This window comes from Enoplosus armatus, chromosome 2 (assembly GCF_043641665.1).
Source record: "Enoplosus armatus isolate fEnoArm2 chromosome 2, fEnoArm2.hap1, whole genome shotgun sequence".
Lineage (NCBI taxonomy): Eukaryota > Metazoa > Chordata > Actinopteri > Centrarchiformes > Enoplosidae > Enoplosus > Enoplosus armatus.
This window is the reverse complement of record NC_092181.1, coordinates 23,450,102-23,467,187: the sequence shown is the minus strand read 5'-3', so window position 1 is coordinate 23,467,187 and position 17,086 is coordinate 23,450,102. Positions and strand designations below refer to the sequence as shown.

The 17,086-nt window shown below is 40.3% G+C and overlaps 1 protein-coding gene across 1 annotated transcript in view; it reads right to left on the bottom strand.

Annotated features, from left to right (window-relative positions):
* The window catches only part of mad1l1 (mitotic arrest deficient 1 like 1), a 51,724-nt gene extending 34,856 nt beyond the window's left edge, over positions 1–16,868 (bottom strand). Inside the window, exons 1-15 of the mRNA XM_070924114.1 lie at positions 16,812–16,868; positions 16,048–16,218; positions 15,816–15,956; positions 15,434–15,613; positions 15,184–15,308; positions 14,993–15,074; positions 14,214–14,344; positions 13,092–13,206; positions 12,924–12,985; positions 9,227–9,313; positions 8,356–8,500; positions 3,589–3,729; positions 3,132–3,188; positions 1,773–1,864; positions 1,456–1,546 (exon numbers count right to left, since the gene is read on the bottom strand). Of these exons, the coding sequence (XP_070780215.1) occupies positions 1,456–1,546; positions 1,773–1,864; positions 3,132–3,188; positions 3,589–3,729; positions 8,356–8,500; positions 9,227–9,313; positions 12,924–12,985; positions 13,092–13,206; positions 14,214–14,344; positions 14,993–15,074; positions 15,184–15,308; positions 15,434–15,613; positions 15,816–15,956; positions 16,048–16,191 (1,593 nt within the window). The 5' untranslated portion in view covers positions 16,192–16,218; positions 16,812–16,868. The remainder of the gene's footprint in view (positions 1–1,455; positions 1,547–1,772; positions 1,865–3,131; positions 3,189–3,588; positions 3,730–8,355; positions 8,501–9,226; positions 9,314–12,923; positions 12,986–13,091; positions 13,207–14,213; positions 14,345–14,992; positions 15,075–15,183; positions 15,309–15,433; positions 15,614–15,815; positions 15,957–16,047; positions 16,219–16,811) is intronic.
* Positions 16,869–17,086: the final 218 nt, after the last annotated feature.

Genomic DNA, 17,086 nt, shown 5'->3' with positions numbered 1-17,086 from the left:
TATAGTATATAGAAGTTTATCTAGTAGTAATATTTATCTGGAAAGTTTGATGCAATATTATAATAATAATATAATTTACCATTTTTGGCCACAATAATCGTAGCATGAGAATGTTACCGTCACCTCCCTAGTGGGTTGCATCTATTGTATTTACACAATTAAAAAAAGGTGCACTGGTCTTTAATGTCCATAGTAAATACATACGTAAAATACAGCTGCATGAAAATAAGAATTTCTCAGGAGTGCCTCCTGACAGATTACTAGTGGGGATGATTGAGCTTGAGTCCATGAAAAGCAGTCTCATTACACTGGTAATCTGAGCGGTTGACAGTCACACTAGTCAGTATGATCTCAATATAAAGACAAGGCGACGATGATGGGTTAGACCACAAGAGTCTGACGTGCGAGTTGATATAATGAAAACTCCCATTGTCAGTTTATTCAAGCAGTCAATTCTGTAAGTCATTCATGCCTACTCATTCAGCCATTCATTTTCCCTTTCAAATCCGTCTCCATTCAGTCACTCATCTCTTCACCCGGTCTGATGTAGAGGTCTCTTGCTGTGCATTAGACCATGGAGGAGTCATAAGAATTAACTCATAATAACTGATCCATTGACCGCGCAACCTTGAAACCTATGCGTGCGCACACACACATGCACACACACACACACACACACACACACACACACACACACACACACACACACACACACACACACACACACACACACACACACACACACACACACACACACACACACACAGAGGTTGACAATTGCCTTAAAAGTGGTGGTCATGCTTGAGAACACATGGATTTCATTCACCCCATGGCTAAATGGAACCAACACGCTTGCCCACACACGTTTCATTAAAGTGCCCTGGTAGGCTTAGTTTGGCACAGTATGAGTCAGGGGAGTTAGAGGACCTGACTGAAATGAAACACACACACACACACGCACACACACACACACACAGCCAATTTAAAAAGGAGAAAGGATCAGGTATAACGGAGGGAGTTAGTTAAGTAACTTTGCAAGATGAAAGTAGTTGGATTAGATGCACACAGTCACGCATGTGTGTTTGAGGGTGTGAGTAATGTTAAGGTCGGTACCAACCAGGATTCATTTCATTCCAGCCAGTTTCATTCCCAGCTGACACTAGGGAAGGTCTACATTTATTTTGACGATAACCCCCCCATTCTAATCCCTTCAACCAATAAAGGAGGACTTTAAATCAGCCAGAGGTTCTACAACTTTTCCATCGGACGGTGCAGGAATCACACCTGGGTCCAATTGTACTTGAAAAACTGTCAGTTGTGAGAAGCCTTTGTGTGAATCAATCTGCGATGTCATACGGACTAGGCTGCTGCCATTGGGGTTATTAAATTGGTTCCTTTGTGCCAGACGAGTAAATCCATCACAGAAAACCGTTGGAGGGGAGTCTTGGTGCCTACCTGTAGGTTGTGTCTCTCCAGTCTCATCTCCAGAATGTTGTTCTGCTCCTCCAAACGCTGCCGCTCGGCCTCTAAATCTTCAATTTTCTGTCTGACAAATGCACGCACACACACTCACTTATTTGTGTATTAATATCTACCATGAATAATAACGACTGTGCACATTGTGGACTCAATAGGTTAGAGGTATAGCTCTGCCCACAGACAAATCATGTGAGGTCTAGCTGGCTGAATCCACCCTTGGTATATACATGACTCTTTCATGTCCCAGGTTTTGAATCTGTCTTTGCAACAGGTTGTGTGTGTGTGCTAACTACCTGAGTATGTTGACCTCTTCTTTGGTCACCAAAGAATTGCTGTCAGTTGTAGAGGCCTGCTGCTTCTTTAGAGACTCCAGCTCCAGCTCCACCTGGGACAGACAGGGAAGAAAATGGGTCTGGCGCACTAACATCAGACCACCTTTGGCCGCGTGCCTGGCAGAAACCTTTTGGCTGCAGATAAATCCTGAGGACTCTATTCCAGTGTGCTGCTATCTTTTCAAAACAGACATCCAGACAAACATATATCCTTTATACACCATTAGTCCACAGACTCATTTTCCATTTCACAATCTTTTTTCCCTTAGTACTTGTTTTAAGTCTGTCTGTGTCTTGGTTAGTTTCTCTCTGATCTCTCTCTCCTCTCTGCAATTATCCCTCATTTCCATTTGCACACCCATTTTCCTCTTTTTTGACAGCATATGTCTGTCTCTCAGCTCAGCTCGGTCCCAGTCTTCCCAAGACGGATAAGTAATTACTGCTCTACCAGACAGGTGGATTTCACGCGTCAGTACTCATTGCCATGGCTATGTTGATGTCTCCTCGGCAACACGGAACCATGAAAAGATGGGAGATCACAGAACAAGTTAAGACACAAAAAAAGAGCCACAGAGTGGGTAAGAGAGTTTAGGTCACACCTGCCAACTCTCTGCTTTATCCCGGTTTTATACTATGTTCTAAAGCAGTCTGCTTTTTTGTCATTTTTATGTGATTTCCACAACCCTCAATTAAGCAAACTTAAACTGGCCCATTTAACGAATTCAGAGATTATACTGTGTAACACCATTCACAAACCACACTATCTTTTCAGTGCAACGTGACAACAACTCACTTCAAGTAATAACTTACAGAAGAGGTTCCTATATTAGTAGTATCTGTCAATTCATGTCACCTCAGTGAGGGAGACAGTACTCAACACAAGATACAGTACTTGCACCATAAATACCAATCTAGCTGCCAAATGTCTACAGAACCAACTTCATTGGGAAAAAAATGATGTTAGTCACAGAGGCTTTAGAGCATCTTTGACTCAAAAGCACCGTGCACCTGCCACGTTAAATGCCGTGAAGGTGCCTGAGACTGATTAAGTGCTAATGGCTGAGGTTAAAATGTCAATGATCAGTCAACTAATCACAAAGTACGAATTAAGATTTCTATAGCTTTAATAAAATGTTTTCCTTTTAAACTTTTTGCAACCTTGTTTCTTGTTTTTATGGTTTCAGGTACTGGTGGGGTATGAATAGTTAATTAGGGTAAAATATGTAAAACAACGTAAGAAAACTGTGTTTTGACTGTATGTCTCAGAAAGAAACGCTACTAATAAGATGCGTGGGAGTGTGTGGGCACATGCATACTTACTGTTTGCAGCTGCAGTTTCAGAGTCCCCGTCTCTTCCTGTGCTTTGGTCAGCTGGGCCTGAATTGAAGGACAGAACAAAAGGAAAAAAGTTACAGATATAAAATAGAAAAACTGAAAAATGACTTTGTGTCCTTATCCTACTAATATACAGTATTGACAGAAACGGAGCATGTGTGTGTGAAGCAGAAGCAACCATATATCATCCAAAGTGTGCAGTGTTTCTCGCCCCTGTGTACAACAACTGCAGTTTTATCAGTTTTCAGTGCAGATGTCATTTTGCCACGAAGCAAAAGTATTGAACATGTAGACATTTACGTTGCCTATAGACAGCTTAGGAGTGTAAATAAGTACTTTATATTCAAATTTGTTTTGAATTCAATAAACTCGGCTATATGGAGGCTCAAGTAGGATACTTTAAATGCGGATGTTGTATTTGTGTGTGTGCTCGCACACACACCTCCATCTCTGCATTGTGGTTCTGTGTCTTCAGCAGTACGTCCTCTGCCTCTCTGAGCCGTTTGCTGAGTTGAGGTGAATACTCAGTAGGTGCCAGCTCACTGTCATAGGACTCTAGTATGGCACGCATTCCATCACGCTCCTGTAACACACAAATACACACACACACACACACACACACATATATTAACTGTATACTTAACAAATTTCCATGTAGCCAAGGAGGCAGAAAGTCATGACTTTACAGAATTTTGTGCTATCTGATATGTAACATCTGTGGGCATGAGAGTGAATAAACTGAGAATATCAAAGATCTTTGATTTTTTTCTGATTTGTTCGTGTTGCTTTTGTATGACTGCTTGGTGTGTTAATATGACAGGCAAATGCCTTTGTAAATGAGGAACAAAGTATGAGGCAGCTGCGCCTTTCTCATCCAAGCTGTGACAAGAGAAGCTCAGGGTTATGGTCGTGCTCATCGGCATTTCTCCTCATGTAATAATCAAATCAAAGACAAATGTCTTTGTAGACAAAGGATAAAGAACAAATCAAAAAATTAAATCAGAGAGTCATGACAGAGAAATGTCTTCGCAGATGAAGCATATAATATTATGCTGCCTCATCTCTCTTATCTGAGATGTGATGAAATAATTTAAAAATTCAAATGAATTTTTTCTTCTCTATAATACTGGAATGAAAGATGTGTCCTCTACACTGTACTCTATCCAGTAAATCAAAACACCAAGCAGTTGCTTCTCTTAGAGACAAAAGGATTAAAAACTCCTCAAGTTAAAATACTGATTGGAAGGAGACAGTACACTTGGCCTCCTCAGGTGACCTCCACGTTTAGACATGGAGAGATAGATAAAAAGGAAGTCTGTAACGGAAAAATTCAAGAAGAATTTAATTTAGAAGATGGGTACCTGTTCAAATATTTACAGCTAAGGCCTTTCTATGATACAGAAATTAAAAAGCAGAATGTAATGAAGTGAAGTGTTGTAGTGTGGTGTATACAAACAAACCCACTCAAAGATTGTTTCTAAACTGTACAGTAAAAAACTAAATGCAAGATAATCACTATATGTAAAATTGAAATGGGAACTAGACTTGAACGTTAAACTGTGGAAGAGTGATTGGCATTAAATGTAGAGAACGCAACAAACTTCCCCTCGCTCTAAAAGATGGAGGGATTTCAGATGGAAGAATTTAATCTGCTTTTTTTGTTAGACCCTACATAAAAAAAATAAACAATTGGGTAAACAGCAGCAATGCTGGAGACAGTGTGGGCCGATGAATGCCAATCACTCACATATTTTCTGGTCATGTATAAAAATACAAACATTCTGGGACAGGGTTATTCAGATACTTGAGGAGATTTTATGCTACAAAATTCCCAGGGACCCCCAGATTGTGTACCTGGGTTTGATACCCAGTGAAACAATTCAAAAGACGGACATCCATCTCCTGATACTTGCATGTAAAAATGCCATCACAAGGAGCTGGTGGTGACCCCCTGACCAGGACAGTGGCTGGACATTGTAGAGGAAATATACTCCATGGAAAAACTAACTCATTATCTCAAGACTAAAGCAGAGAGCCATGAACAACGCTGGGAAAAATGGGACTGCAAGAGAAAAAGAGAAAATCAAAGGTTGTAAAGAGAGTAATTTTGTTGTCAATTTTGTTTAGTGTAATAGTAACGGAAAAATAAAGTAATAAAGAGTAATTAAAAAAACTCAGACTGACACGCCGTCTCAGTGAGTGTGTGTCTGTATGCTACATGTTTGAGTGCTTATGTTCATTCTCACACAAAAACATGCATGTCTTGGCCAAGAAATCCCAAGAAACAAAAAAAATGTATAGAAAGAGAAGTCAGCTATCTACAGGATGTATTAGAAATTAAAGACTGTCAAAAAAAAGGAGTGTTATGAGTGTGGGTGATGAGGCGAAGAAAGTAAACGGTCTTTGACTGACAGACACAAACAAACAGCATGGGCCTTGTAAATGCCTCTAAATAACTTCACTTTCTAAACCAATGGTCCATTACAGCCACCCAACTATGAATAACTAGTCATTTAGACATTTACTGTCCGTGCGTGAAAAAATAAACTGATAATTACATGTCAGAATAAAAGTTATGCTCTACTTTTCAATATATGTTCAATTGACTCATGATGTTTGTAGAGAACGGAAAAGTTACATTATTGTTTGTTTACCAATGCTGTCAGTTAGTAAATGTACAATATCTTACACAGCAATCATGTTGTTACTAGAAAATACCATTTAGTAATAAACATTCATTTAAAAACTACACATCTGAAAATGTTACCTGACACAACATTTTAGCTTTCAACAGTAATGAATGATTACTGCATTTAATTCATGTGTTACATAGTAAATCTGCACTGGTTGCCAAGCGACATGATGAGTGAGAACAATCTAATCAGTTTAAAAACTGGCAAACAGCCCTTTTATTAATGCAAATTCACTGTCAGTCAGGACTGTTAAAATGATGCATCTCCTCCCCTCCCTTCACTGCGCTGGTCCACTCTGCATTATAAAGTGAAGCAGGCGGCATTTTGTGGCAATCAGGCTTTTAATAAACATCTCACAAACAGTCAGGCTTCCTTGAATTTTGAGGGTCATTGAAAGCTCAATAGTCTATTATTAACAGGGCTAATTTAGCCGTATGCGATGCAGGTTGAAGTCAGGTAATAAATACCAGCAGTAAATACCATATGTTGATTACTAGGTAGTGCTGTCATTTTAAAATGGCTTAAAATCACCTTGTAATTCCTTCATGTAAAATTATATGAATAATAGGCTGCAATTGCCCTGTCAGATTAGCTCATAGGCTAGTATCTGAAAACAAACCTCGATTACCCTAATCAGATTCAGCCTTTGATTAGCTAGATCAAAACCAACATAATCCATTTAAAGATGACTGCGTCTGGTTTACTATATGTGAAATCCTCCGTAATTCAACTTTATTTGTTTTGGCACCGATGCGCCGTCATTCGTCATGCAACGTTACACAATTTCCTAATGCATCCTGTGAGAAACTTGGAAAGGAGAGAAGAAGAAGACCATCAGGAGGACAGACAGAACAGAAGTAAATACAAAAAGGTACAAACACATTTAGAGGTCAGTGTGTATGTGCTTGCTGCCAATCCTAAGCAGCAGGCCCTTTGGCTATTTACTGTCTATTAACGTGCAATGAAATTCACTCAATCTAAATCAAAAATCTGTCGGCTCTTCTCTGATAAAAACTCTCATTTTTAGAAACCCACAAACAAACAGGGAGCGGGGGGGGGCAGAGTGATAAAACTATCATTACTGTTCTCATCATCTATTTTTTTTAAAAATTGCTTTTATGTCAACCGTTTTATCTAGTGCGTGAAGATGTGACTGTGCCTCTAATGGGTCAGCAAGGCTGTCCCACAAAAGCATATGAGAAACAAAACATCTGAGCAAGGCAGCAGCAGCATAAAGGAGGCGTAGCGTTGTGGGCAGAAAGGGAAGGATGAAATAATTTGTTCTCCTCTCCACTTCCTTAACAACTGCTGTCAAGGTGCAGCTATGCAAGGCCCTTAATCATCATTGAGTTGTGAGCCAGTATGCGGCTACAGTCACTCCCACAGGTGGTAGGGAGGACTGGAGATCTGTACATCTTAGAGCTCAACGATGAGTTGATTAATCGAAGAGTTGATCAACCCAAAATGAATTATTTCTCAAACAAAAAATGTCACAGCTTCTTAAATGTGAGGAATTGCTGCTTTCCTATGTTTTATTTTTTGGTAGGGCTGGGCAATTTATCAAATGAATAAATGTTTTTGTTATTGAGAATCAAAATCAGGTTATTACAACATGCACAAAAAGGTTACTTTTAGTCAGTAAGTAACGATAATGACAGCTGGCTATAATAGGTGTCTCATATTATGATAATAAATAATAAAAACACAGATCGTTTGCAGCCCTACCATATCTATTACATGAGTGTGTGGTGGTTTTCTGGATATATGCAAAATGAATGAAAGGAAAAATTGTGGATTAAAGACTAAATACACTTGGGCAGTTGTAGATACGGTTGGGTGAGAGGCATTAATATAATCAACTAGAGTCATTAAGCTTAATACAACTTTATGAATATTTGGCTGATTAGAGCCAAAATGTTCAGCAAACCATCCCTGAATAAATAAAAGGGTCTGAGTTTTTAAGAGCCAATATTCAACAACAACAACAACTGTAATGGATTGTTTTTAACATATTGTGACTAGATGATTAACAATAATTATTCACACCCTCTAAATGCTTGGTAAAGTGCAAATGGTTGAATGCGGTCTCTGCCAAAACACTCTTGGGCCAAGCCATATCTTCAGCACGCCTGTAACCCTGCTTAGTTATGGTGGTGGGTGAGGGGGAGTGTGTGTGTGATTTGTGTACTAAGAGACTGAGCATGTTGACCTAGGGAATTACACACACTGAGAAATCAATATCACAGGGAGGTCTAGTCAGGAACTGCAGAGCAGGGGGAAGCAAGATAGACAGATTGACGAGTCACATGACATTCGCCGGCCATTCAGAGGCACAGAGGGGTAGAAGGGGAGATTAGGAATTCTGTGCTGGCCTTGAGAGTCAAGTGCCTATTTTGCTGTTAAATATAAAATTCTGGCATTGGGTGATGGGTAAGGTCGTCTCGTGAGGGTTTGAATACTTGCTAATGTGTCTGTATTTATGGGTTTGTTTTTGTGTGTCGTTGATTGTCAGGCACCTTGGTTAATAACAGGACTCTCTTCTGTAGCCGACGAACAAGAGCGTCCTGTGTCTCCCTCTTCTTCTGCTCCTCCAGAGTCTTGCTGCGCTGCTGGGACAGCTCTGCACGGAGCTCAGACTGTGAACGCTCCACACTCCTCACGCTGACGGACCAGGATAAATGAATAGGTGAAAAGCAGAAGTATGTGTGAAGGTTAATAACAGGGGAGAGGAGTGGGCAGGGAAAGAGGGAAACAGGCTGATTATAGCTGAAAGTTCAGAGAATCTGAGAAAAGCAATTCATAGTCAATTTAGAATAATACTAACTGTCCAGAAATTATTTGCAGCAGCGATTTGTGCCAGGTCTGATCAATAGGACAATAATTATACCAGAGGACAATAATTACACCACACGCTCCCTTCACCATCCCCTCCCACACCCACCACTCTCCCATTCTGCTGTTTCTAATATTTCATAATGAGCCCAACACGCTCAGTAGAAGAGACGCTTGTTAGCTAATGAAAGCTTTCTTAACTGGACTGAGCTGCAGCATGAATATACCAGAGCATGCGCTCAGCCCTCCCTACAGACATCACCTCTGCCTAAACAGGACAAGTTTAATTAGTGAATTCCCTCTCTCTCAATCACAATCTCTCTCACTCCCCCACACACACACACACACACACACACACACACCAGTGGTTACTGTCAGGAGTGCTATCAGAATCAGGACCAGTTTAATTAACTTTGTGACAATTAAGGACTTCTCAGAGATACGCTCTAATAGATACACGGGGGGAGAGCAGCATGCAGGCAGACAGAATGAGAGAAAAAGGTCTGAAGGTAGAGAGAGGGATTTTGTATATGTGTGTGAAGAAGTGTGTGTTACCGGCTGTTGAGTGTGTAGTTCTGCTCTTTCAGAGCAATTTCTCTCTGCTGGATTTGAATCACCTCCCTGGACAGATCCTCTGGTTTCCTACAGACAGACACACACAGAACAGTTAGCATGCACATGTGTAGACACACACACACTCACAGACACACTCACAGACACACTCACAGACACACTCACAGACACACTCACAGACACACTCACAGACACACTCACAGACACACACAATGAAAAATCAATATGACTGAGAGAGCAGAAAGGACAGAGAATAGATGAAAACGACGGCGTTTCCATATTCTTTTGTTAGTCGGCCAGTGGGGAGCTGGGAAATAAAATGACATGAGCAGCAGAGAGAGAGATGAGAGGAGGATAGTGGGCTAAATACTGGTCACAGTTCTACAAAACAAACTCACTCCGTGGGAGAGATTGACAGATTGCAAAACACACACACAAAACAACAATGCAGAAGGTCACATACTCGACAGAGATGCACCATATGACCTCCAAACTTCAAATCCTGTGTGTGACTATGGATCTGTCCAAAAAATGAATGCCATTATCTCTTTAGCTCTTGTGAAATGGGCATACATTAGGGGGGGCTCAAAATCTTACTTTTGCTGCCACCTAGCAGTTCAAATTACACACCTGAAAAGTGATGCAGCTTGCCCTGCCCTATAGAGCAACTTAACATTGGGAGGTCAGGGGTGGTCATAAGGGCTAAAGACTTGAAACTTTTAACCCATTGGAGGTCAGCGTAACATTGCTTTTCTTCCACGACAAAAATCAAGAATGTCATCCAACTTAAGGTTTCACTAGAGACAGAGACAGTGGTAGCCTGAGATCTGGTATTGTGGTTCAGCATCAGGTAATCCACTGAGTCATATGACAAATTAGACACATGGAAGGAAAAGGCAGAGCGATCAAGGTGAACATCAAGGCTGGAAAACCAGCCGTGTGAAAGTTGGGTGGCACAGATTTATCACCACTTCCACTTCCGCTAGATGGAGCCTTAGGTGTGGAAATAATCTCATGACTAAATATGAGTTCATGAATCATTTGATGGAATAACTATGGTCCCCAAAGTAGGTAATTCCATATTGCCCTGAGCACAGAGGGATTAGCCTTCTCCAGAGCTTATATGAGAGGCTCTTTTTCTGTGTTCTGCTGTATTTTAGGGTTTTTTTGCAGGTCACGCAGCCAGCCATCTCTGTTTATGTTACAAATAACGACTTGGTTGCATATTATTGGGTGAGATGTCGCGAACTACTATGAGGTAACTACGAGTAAATACACTGCCAGGGTAGAGCAAGTATACTGTGAGTCTAGTTTTGAGCACACACTTAAGTGAGTAGAGGGAAGTTATTTACCACACCAGAGTTTAATCCAGAGCCTTGTGAAAGTGTTGTGGGTTCAGTTTTAGAAAACATTTGTGATAGGGAGCCCACGTGAACCAATCATTCTCATGATAATCATAATCTCAGACTGAAATACGATATTTTTTTACTACATGTAAGACAAAACTTTTTAACTTGGAGAACTTGGAAGATACAAAAAGACAGAATCCATTACTTTGGGCACACATATACAGCACATACAAACACACACATGACCATCTCAAACTATATTTCTAACTTTTTTTCAGCTTGAGACACACATGCACCAAACTGTCTCTATTTTCTCTTTAGCTGGTAAAAACGTGACTTAAAAGGGAAACCCATTTCCAGAAAACCTCCCCCTACATTTGTCCCTTCAACAGCCTAATTTTAAGAAAATATTTTCATTCCGTTTCTGTCAATTTTATGTTCAATTGTCAACCACATGGGTACACACATAGGCAAGCACAATGTTATCAGACTGTGTAACAGAAGGAAAGGAAATAAACGCCAGCAACCAGCCAACAAGCCAACTGCTGGCAAATTCAAGCTGCGGCTGTGAGGCTTGTCTACTCCACCAGGCTGCCACATTGATTGTTGTTGGGAAGGGTTAACTTCTGTCCAAAAGTTATTTTTGTCTAGCAAAATAACACAAATGGCTGGTAAGAAACCAAATCCTGGGATGCAAGAGACAGACTCCTCAACTACAGCCAATGTGTTTACTCCTCATTAACAACTGCTTTTCACACCACTAATGACCACCCCGAAATGTCGAGTGACAGAAAGATTTTCAATATGTAAACTAAAGCAAAACAATGTATAAAGTATCAGTAGCTTGCAGTTACGAGAAATGACTGACAGGCCAGCAAAATTAACAAATCAATAAAACAAATACACACTAGTGTGCCAAAACACTACAGCCCTTATGAGACATTTCATATTTAATGACCGAACAAGAAGCAGACTACACTGCATTACTACATTACTGATGGCACTGTGATATTATCATTCTGTCACTGCAGTGCCATCAATTTTCTTTTCTATTGAAACTTGCTGATCATTTTAAACTACAAAAACAATATAATGACATAAATCCAGATTCAGTTTCACTTATTTCATCAAAAATCACATTCCTGAGAAGATCCAGCACAATATAAATTATGAAATAATGACTACTTAACAGGCTATAAGGCAATCACAGTATGCTACTAATACACAACTCCGAGTCAATACTAATTTTCATGTGGCATTGTTGTACTGAGTGAAATAAAGGTGAACAGATTGCTGAATGAAACGGTCTTGCTTTCCATTTGCCTCTACATCACAGGACTGCGTCGGGAAAACAACATCCTGACAATTAAGCAGGCCATTTAGTAAACAGTAAAACAGCTTGAAGGAGTTTCAAATGTTGATTTGCAAGCTGCATTAACCTTTACTTTTGATCAGTATGAGCCTCACACATATGGCTGCCCTTTAGAAGCCGTATGTGCAACGCAGTTTTTTTGGAGTGGGGGTTTCAGCAACAGTACTCAGGCAGCCAATGACATGGCAGTCTGAACACCTGAATTTTGAGGAGGGTTTCAAATTTTCAACTCAATTTACCCAGGATGACAGCCTAGTCTGACTTAAATTTTCAGAAAAATGATGGACAGCCCAACCAAATTATTGTGTATATTAAACTGGTTGGTATTACATTCCTGTGATCCTCCCAGGTAAATTTATCAAGTCCGTAACACATTACATGAGACTGAAATTAAACCTTACATGAGGAAAGATTTCATTTCATTATTTCTACAGTATGTCTACCTTTTTCTGCTTGCCCTGTTGGAAAGTGTAGCACACGTTTTACACAAACACACACACACGTATAAGACAAACCAAATACACCGAGTGGATGTGTTCCATTTAACATTCTGTTTACATCACAGCCAAAGTTAATCATAGGGAAAATGGTGTGTGCATGCATGTGTGTGTGCGTGCATGCATGCATGCGATAGACAAGGCTGCAGTGTTTATAATCTGTCAGATCTGCTCCACTGCTCACAAGGAAACATGCAATCATTCTCTCATTACCAGTTTTGACTGGATGCATTGAGACACACTCAGTGCACACACAAGCAGGTATAAAACAAACACACACACAACGATAGACGCTGTTTGAATCAATCCACGCTGTTTGAATCAATCCACAGTGATGAGGCACATTTATTTGGAGTGACCGCAGCACCACCTAGTGGCACTCAGTTATATTTCATACAAAATAAAATGATAAAACTAAAAAAACACTTGTCTCATAATCCCACTTTGACACAGTGTCTGACCTTATGTTGAGTCCAGTAGACTGCCCCAGGTTTTCCCAGGCCTGGAGCTTCTCTGCAAACCTCTAGGGATTCAAGAAACAATAGATCACATGTTTGTCCATGTATAGGAAGTACATGACATTGTTATTATGACAGCAGTCAAGCGCAAAGAAAAGATGATAAGTTCACCTCCTTCTCCAGTTCCATATTGAGCAGCTCTTCTTTCATTTTCTCCATCCTCTCCAGCTTCCTCCTCAGCCCCTCAACCTCCTCTTTCAACAGGCTACAATTCTCTCTGCTCTCCCTGGACAGTGTGGAGTAAACAGACAAAAAAACAAAAAACAAACACAAAATAAACTTCAAAGCCTGGGACTTAGTGTCTGATATACAAAAGACATGCTCATTTGATCCCTGGCTACATTCACACCCTGACATGATTTTAAAATCTGATTTCAGATGTACTGAGATCACAGTAACTATACACAAAAAAAGATTATTGTGAATGAATAGGTTAACCCAGGAAACTGCATTAATCTTGATTAATCCACAACCACAGTTTACATGTAGTTTCTCTCTACAAATGGGCTATAGTAACAAACATGAGCACAGAAGAAATGAGTGTTGAGCTTTTTCACACCACTATTTCAGCTGCAAATTACAAACTTTGCAGAGGACAGCCAACAGATGTTATCACTGATGATAGATATTATCAGAGACTTTACTTTCCAACATAATATTACTTTTCCCACTCTGCTTCTTTTAAATGCACATGTGCCTAATTACAAAAACTGTCAATGGGTTGACATGACCAAGCAGTCAGTTACAGTATCTTTGAACATTATTTTCAATGTTTCTTTTTTGTAACTTGAGAATGGAAATTGAGATTTGTGCTTTAAAATGATGTATCTGAAATCAGAATACTGCAACAGTGGGGAATAATCGTGTGCATGAAATCGTGTGTACACACTGAATGCTGTTTTTCTGCACTTGGTCTCTCATGACTTGTAGGTTAATGTAGGTCATGTGGCACTACTTTCTCCTCATCTTTTCACTGTGATTGTATGCACAATTTGGCTTGATAGTATCCAGACTATGTAGAATACACAGCACAAACACATTGTGTCTGGTTTGAAAGATCCAAAAACAATATGAGCAAAGACACCTGTCATCTAGTGTGGTATGAATACCCAAAGTCACACTGAATAAACTGTGTGGGGTCGCACTAGGCTGTAGTCTTGAAATGAAAGCCTGTCTATTCTACTGAAAGGTGAAACCTTTTGGAAGGCATTAAATCTTAAAAATGTATTTGACCTGAGAAAGGCATTATCATGTCTGAGGCGCTTCAACTCCTTTTCCAGGTCTGGAACCCTGGCCACCTCAGACTTAACAGTCTTCACAATGGCGATGTCTTGCTCCTGGAGGGCAAGACGCCTCTCCAGCTCCTGCCAAAGCGTGAAAAGAGAAATCAGCCAAAAGAAATACGAACAGTATGTGTGTATTCAGTGCACTGCAACAGCACTCAGTGCTCTTGCCTTTGTTGCACATACAGACATCTTTTAAGAATAAAATTAGGAAATCATAATATAAATATTATTATAGTTTATGAGCATGAATATATATCTTGTAAAAATGACATATACTCATGTGAAACAAACATGACAGCATGAGCTGCATGTCGCTGTATACAATATCGTCACATTATCCACGTTTCTGATTGTCTGCATCAGTGCAGGAAGTCTTTGACTTCTCCTCATCCAGCCACTCACTCATTTTTTGTACAGAGTTAGTAGTTAAGTGCCCGAACACTGCTGCATTTACCACTCTGCTGGCTTTGCTTCCCCAACTTATCCTCAGTAATGGTGGATGAGAGCAATACGCAATAAAGCTTATTTTACACATTACCAGTGTCAGTTCTTACTTTAATTTCAGCATGCAGATCATAAATGCAGTGTTTATCATCATTTCACTGACTTTTTCAACTAGTGCAATCTCTGGATTGTGGACAGGTTGTGACAAGTTGGTCCACCATGCACAAACTCTGTGATCACAAACTGAGTGGCCAAAAGTTATGTCAACGGTGTGTAACATACCTTAATCTTGATGATGTGCTCTGAGCAGGACGACTGGGCTGCTTGGAGACTTTGGCAAAGCTGAGAGACTTCCTGATACTTCCTGATTACAATACCAATCAGATAGAAGTGGGTGGTCAGCATTTATCTTGTGCAGTACAGCTCACAATCCATCAGCATGAAACAAAGCTAGTCTCTGTATGTGTCTGTACCTGCGTTGTAAATCCAACTGTTCCTGCAGTTCCTGGTTTTCCAGGGATTGAGTAGAAATTGTTGAGTCTTGGTTTTGAATCTTCTGCTTCAGTTCTCTGATCTCATCCTTCAAAGTACTGATGGTCTGGGAACCGATTACAGAAGTGAATCAGATAAGATACATGACCAGAGTACAATACATGACCAGAGTACAAATGAAGTAAGTGTGTGTGTGTGTGTGTGTGTGTGTGTGTGTGTGTGTGTGTGTACCTCATTAGCAGTGTTCAGTCCAGTATCTCGCTCCTCCAGTTTCTTGTTCACGCCCTCCAGGTTCTTACGGAAAGAGCGATTCGCGTCCACCTGCTCCAATAGGTTCTTAGCTGCCTCAGTCTCTCTCTCCTCCAACTTTTTTATTCGGCCCAAGAGGTCCTGGTTCCGGTCAACCACATGCTATAACATAAAAGGTTGAAAAACAGGTTTTACCCAATGTCTTCTCTGACGCTTATTAGTTCATGTGAGATTCTCTGGGTAAGAAAGTGGTGAGGAAAAAAACTCCTGTACATGAATTCTGTGCAGTAACGTAATATTAGAATCAATCACCGCCATATACTAATTTGTAATATATGAATGTGTAAAGATGTGTGACCAAAACCTCCAAGTCTCGTGCGCTGTCAGAAGCAGCCTTCTCGAGTTCAAATCGAGCTCGTTTGTGACTCAGCTCCATCTGCTTCTTCTCCTGGTCCAACTGAAGGTAGCGATTCTTAGAGTGAACCCTGTCTGCTGCTTCCAACAACTAAAAGGAAAGAAAAGTCAGTCAGTTCAGAGGTTGCATGTTAATACCGCATTCACACAGCTTACTGTTGATGCTGTCGGCTTCTGTATACCTCCATGCTGCGTTTGTACTGACTCTGCAGGTTTCCACTCCCCGCTGAGTGCTCTGACAGCCGCTGTGGAGGTTCAGAGCGGCTAATGAAGGAATTGAAGGACTTCAAGGTTGTTAACACAGTGGTGTCATCTTCTAAATCCATTTTGAGAGTCACTGGTGTTGCAGTGCACTAATGGAAGGGTCAGAGTAAGAGCAAGAGTCAGTAAAGTTATACTGTAGCATTATAGGTAATACTAGGAATTTCAGTGGCTAATATTTAGTCAGAAAGGTAGAAACATGAGGTTAAAATAGATAGATAGATAGATTCCATATTGCACAAGTTACTACATTATGTTAAGGCTCTATAACTCATATAATAACTTGTCCCAGGTCATTCACCAGCTAACGTTATAAAACGCTCGCTAGTTAACGCTTACGTTGAATAAAACATAGATATGTAACCGTAACTGATATTAGCTTCCTTGCTCACTAACACAAACAGCAAAAGTTATCGAAGCTAACATAGCAGCTCCAAACAAAAGCTACTATTTTGTCGCTACATTACAAAGAGTTAGTCTGTGTTTAGCTGTTTTAAACTGTTGTTCTCCTGGGTCACTACTGACTAACGTTTGCATTATGTTAAATTCAATTTAAAGTGTGAGTGCTGGATTCAAACGGTTAACGTTACAGCTATTCAGAAGATGCTGGCAAGCTAACACTTTTAAAAGAACCAGCTAGCATTTATGTTATTATAGTCTCGCTTAGAAGCATATATGTCCTCACCTCAGAGCTGACTTGTTCGCGAAGAGGAGCAGGTTAGTTGTAGATAAGTTATCTTTACTCTGCTAGCTTGTTATGCTAGCTGCACACACACTGCATCCAGAAATCCCTCCAGTTTAGCTTGAATGAGATGCGTGTAGTATCGCGAGACTTGCAGCCGGATAGGTATGGAGAGAAATTCTACTTCACAGAACTGTATAGTTGTTTTGTACAACTAAACATGTGTGTCTCCGTTATTGGATGGGTACATTTTATTCAAGTAAAAGTCTGTAAGCTTT